General features: G+C 62.0%; 1 protein-coding gene across 4 annotated transcripts in view; it reads right to left on the reverse strand.

The window, feature by feature from the left end:
* Positions 1 to 217: 217 nt before the first annotated feature.
* Positions 218 to 5,000, reverse strand: part of LOC116958174 (cyclin-dependent kinase 8-like) — an 18,536-nt gene continuing 13,753 nt past the window's right edge. For 2 of the 4 annotated variants that reach the window (XM_076064675.1, XM_076064676.1), the window contains exons 5-6: positions 2,535 to 2,645; positions 219 to 415 (exon numbers count right to left, since the gene is read on the reverse strand). In XM_076064675.1, coding sequence (XP_075920790.1) covers positions 251 to 415; positions 2,535 to 2,645 — 276 coding nt within the window. In that variant the 3' untranslated portion in view covers positions 219 to 250. Of the gene's footprint in view, positions 416 to 2,534; positions 2,646 to 5,000 lie in introns of all 4 variants that reach the window. The other 2 variants (XM_076064677.1, XM_076064674.1) reach the window with 2 other exon arrangements.

Here is a 5,000-nt window from a genome sequence, read left to right on the forward strand (position 1 = left end):
CACCCACTCACGAGGTCTCTGTGTAGGACCCAGTTGGAGTGTAGGTAGTGGATCCCGTCCAGTATCTGGTACAGGAGGCTCTTCACCAACAACATCACCATCAACATCACCATCACCACCACCATCATCACCATCATCACCATCACCATCACCACCATCACCATCACCACCATCACCAACAACATCACCATCAACATCACCATCACCACCATCAACATCACCATCACCACCACCATCACCATCACCACCATCACCACCACCACCCCCCACTCACGAGGTCTCTGTGTAGGACCCAGTTGGAGTGTAGGTAGTGGATCCCGTCCAGTATCTGGTACAGGAGGCTCTTCACCATTCCACGCGGCAGCTGGACAGGCTTCTTGTTGGCCTTAGAGGCGCGGTGGAACTTGATGATGTGCTAGATAACAACAACAATCACCACAACAATCACCACAACAACAACCACAACAACAACCACAACAACAACAACCACAACAACAACCACAACAACAAGAATCACCGCCACGATCGTTAATGTAGGCTCAGGCAGTCACTCACTCAGCCACTCACTCACTCACTCAGCCACTCACTCACTCAGCCAGTCACTCACTCAGACACTCACTCACTCAGCCACTCACTCACTCAGCCACTCACTCACTCACTCAGCCACTCACTCACTCACTCAGCCACTCACTCACTCACTCAGCCACTCACTCACTCACTCAGCCACTCGCTCACTCAGCCACTCACTCACTCAGCCACTCACTCACTCAGCCACTCACTCACTCAGCCAGTCACTCACTCAGCCACTCACTCACTCACTCAGCCACTCACTCACTGAACCAGCCACTCACTCACTCAGCCACTCACTCACTCAGCCAATCACTCACTCAGCCACTCACTCACTCACTCAGCCAATCACTCACTCACTCACTGAACCAGCCACTCACTCACTCAGCCACTCACTCACTCAGCCACTCACTCACTCAGCCACTCACTCACTCAGCCACTCACTCACTCACCCACTCACTCAGTCACTCACCCACTCACTCACCCACTCACTCACCCACTCACTCACCCACTCAGTCACTCACTCACCTACTCACTCCACTCACCCACTCACCCACTCACTCACTCACTCACCCACTCAGCCACTCACCCACTCACTCACTCAGCCACTCACTCACTCAGCCACTCACTCACTCAGCCACTCACTCACTCAGCCACTCACTCACTCAGCCAGTCACTCACTCACTCAGCCACTCACTCACTCAGCCACTCACTCACTCACTCAGCCAGTCACTCACTCACTCACTCAGCCACTCACTCACTCAGCCACTCACTCACTCAGCCACTCGCTCACTCACTGAACCAGCCACTCACTCACTCAGCCAGTCACTCACTCAGCCACTCACTCACTCAGCCACTCACTCAGCCACTCAGCCACTCAATCACTCACCCACTCACTCACTCACCCACCCCACCCACTCACTCACCCACCCACCCACCCACTCACCCACGCACCCACTTACTCACTCACCCACCCACCCACTCACCCACTCACTCACCCACCCACCAACTCACCCACTCACCCACCCACCCACTCACTCACCCACCCACTTACTCACTCACCCACCCACCCACCCACTCACTCACCCACCCACTCACTCACCCACTCACCCACCCACTTACTCACTCACCCCCCCACCCACCCACCCACTCACCCACCCACCCACTCACTCACTCACCCACCCACCCACTCACTCACCCACCCACTCACTCACCCACCCACCCACCCACCCACTCACTCACCCACTTACTCACTCACCCACCCACCCACCCACTCACTCACCCACCCACTCACTCACCCACTCACCCACCCACCCACTTACTCACTCACCCCCCCACCCACCCACCCACTCACCCACCCACTCACTCACCCACCCACCCACTCACCCACCCACCCACTCACCCACCCACCCACCCCCCCACCCACTCACCCACCCACCCACTCACCCACCCACCCACTCACCCACCCACCCACTCACTCACCCACCCACTTACTCACTCACCCACCCACCCACCCACTCACTCACCCACCCACTCACTCACCCACTCACCCACCCACTTACTCACTCACCCCCCCACCCACCCACCCACTCACCCACCCACCCACTCACTCACTCACCCACCCACCCACTCACTCACCCACCCACTCACTCACCCACCCACCCACCCACCCACTCACTCACCCACTTACTCACTCACCCACCCACCCACCCACTCACTCACCCACCCACTCACTCACCCACTCACCCACCCACCCACTTACTCACTCACCCCCCCACCCACCCACCCACTCACCCACCCACTCACTCACCCACCCACCCACTCACCCACCCACCCACTCACCCACCCACCCACCCCCCCACCCACTCACCCACCCACCCACTCACCCACCCACCCACCCACTCACCCACCCACTCACTCACCCACCCACTCACCCACCCACCCACCCACCCCCCCCACCCACCCACCCACAAATCGTGCTCTGCGTAGTCAAACAGGAGCCACACTTTGCGCTCCGCATGAGACAGGAAGACTTTCTGTAGGGCGATCACGTTGGGGTGCTTTAGCTCCCGCAGCAGCTACGGTGGTGGGCGGGGGAGACACGGTGGGGGGTGAGCAGGTGGGTGGGTGGGTGGGTGGGGGAGTGGGTGGGGGAGTGGGTGGGTGGGTGAGCGGGTGGGTGGGTGGGTGAGTGAGTGGGTGGGTGGGTGGGTGAGTGGGTGGGTGGGTGGGTGAGTGGGGGAGTGGGTGGGTGAGTGGGTGAGTGAGTGAGTGGGTGGGTGGGTGGGTGAGTGGGTGGGTGAGTGGGTGTAGTGGGTGGGTGAGTGGGTGAGTGAGTGAGTGGGTGGGTGAGTGAGTGAGTGGGTGAGTGAGTGGGTGGGTGGGTGGGTGAGTGGGTGAGTGGGTGGGTGGGTGGGTGAGTGGGTGGGTGGGTGGGTGAGTGGGTGGGTGAGTGAGTGAGTGGGTGGGTGAGTGGGTGGGTGAGTGGGTGAGTGAGAGAGTGGGTGGGTGAGTGAGTGGGTGGGTGGGTGGGTGAGTGAGTGGGTGAGTGGGTGGGTGGGTGGGTGAGTGGGTGAGTGAGTGGGTGGGTGGGTGAGTGGGTGAGTGGGTGAGTGAGTGGGTGGGTGAGTGAGTGGGTGGGTGGGTGAGTGGGTGGGTGGGTGGGTGAGTGGGTGGGTGGGTGAGTGGGTTGGTGGGTGGGTGGGTGGGTGAGTGGGTGGGTGGGTGAGTGGGTGAGTGGGTGAGCGGGTGGGCGAGTGGGTGAGTGGGTGTAGTGGGTGGGTGAGTGGGTGAGTGAGTGAGTGGGTGGGTGAGTGAGTGAGTGGGTGAGTGAGTGGGTGGGTGGGTGGGTGAGTGGGTGAGTGGGTGGGTGGGTGGGTGAGTGGGTGGGTGGGTGGGTGAGTGGGTGGGTGAGTGAGTGAGTGGGTGGGTGAGTGGGTGGGTGAGTGGGTGAGTGAGAGAGTGGGTGGGTGAGTGAGTGGGTGGGTGGGTGGGTGAGTGAGTGGGTGAGTGGGTGGGTGGGTGGGTGAGTGGGTGAGTGAGTGGGTGGGTGGGTGAGTGGGTGAGTGGGTGAGTGAGTGGGTGGGTGAGTGAGTGGGTGGGTGGGTGAGTGGGTGGGTGGGTGGGTGAGTGGGTGGGTGGGTGAGTGGGTTGGTGGGTGGGTGGGTGGGTGAGTGGGTGGGTGGGTGAGTGGGTGAGTGGGTGAGCGGGTGGGCGAGTGGGTGAGTGGGTGTAGTGGGTGGGTGAGTGGGTGAGTGAGTGAGTGGGTGGGTGAGTGAGTGAGTGGGTGAGTGAGTGGGTGGGTGGGTGGGTGAGTGGGTGAGTGGGTGGGTGGGTGGGTGAGTGGGTGGGTTGGTGGGTGAGTGGGTGAGTGGGTGAGTGAGTGAGTGGGTGGGTGAGTGGGTGGGTGAGTGGGTGAGTGAGAGAGTGGGTGGGTGAGTGAGTGGGTGAGTGGGTGGGTGGGTGAGTGGGTGGGTGGGTGGGTGAGTGGGTGAGTGGGTGAGTGAGTGGGTGGGTGGGTGGGTGAGTGAGTGGGTGGGTGGGTGAGTGGGTGAGTGGGTGGGTGAGTGGGTGGGTGGGTGAGTGGGTGGGTGAGTGAGTGGGTGGGTGGGTGAGTGGGTGGGTGGGTGAGTGGGTGGGTGAGTGAGTGGGTGGGTGGGTGAGTGGGTGGGTGGGTGAGTGGGTGAGTGGGTGAGTGGGTGGGTGGGTGAGTGGGTGGGTGGGTGAGTGGGTGGGTGAGTGAGTGGGTGGGTGGGTGAGTGGGTGAGTGGGTGGGTGAGTGGGTGGGTGGATGAGTGGGTGGGTGAGTGAGTGGGTGAGTGGGTGGGTGGGTGAGTGGGTGAGTGGGTGAGTGAGTGGGTGGGTGGGTGAGTGGGTGGGTGGGTGAGTGAGTGGGTGAGTGGGTGGGTGGGTGGGTGAGTGGGTGGGTGGGTGGGTGAGTGGGTGAGTGGGTGAGTGAGTGGGTGGGTGGGTGAGTGGGTGGGTGGGTGGGTGGGTGAGTGGGTGGGTGGGTGAGTGGGTTGGTAGGTGGGTGGGTGAGTGGGTGAGTGGGTGGGTGAGTGGGTGAGCGAGTGGGCGAGTGGGTGAGTGGGTGAGTGAGTGAGTGGGTGGGTGAGTGAGTGAGTGGTGAGTGAGTGGGTGGGTGGGTGAGTGGGTGAGTGGGTGGGTGGGTGGGTGAGTGGGTGGGTGGGTGGGTGAGTGGGTGAGTGGGTGGGTGGGTGAGTGAGTGAGTGGGTGGGTGGGTGAGTGGGTGGGTGGGTGAGTGGGTGGGTGAGTTGAGTGGGTGGGGTGAGTGGTGAGTGGGTGGGTGGGTGAGGTGGGTGGGTGGGTGAGTGGGTGAGTGGGTGAGTGGGTGGGTGGGTGAGTGGTGGGTGAGTGAGTGGGTGGGTGGGTGAGTGGGTGAGTGGGTGGGTGAGTGGGTGGGTGGGTGAGTG

Source organism: Petromyzon marinus, unplaced genomic scaffold (genome assembly GCF_048934315.1).
Source record: "Petromyzon marinus isolate PM22_M1 ecotype Great Lakes invasive population unplaced genomic scaffold, UKy_Petmar_22M1.pri1.0 PM_Scaffold_592, whole genome shotgun sequence".
Taxonomy (NCBI): Eukaryota; Metazoa; Chordata; class Hyperoartia; order Petromyzontiformes; family Petromyzontidae; genus Petromyzon; species Petromyzon marinus.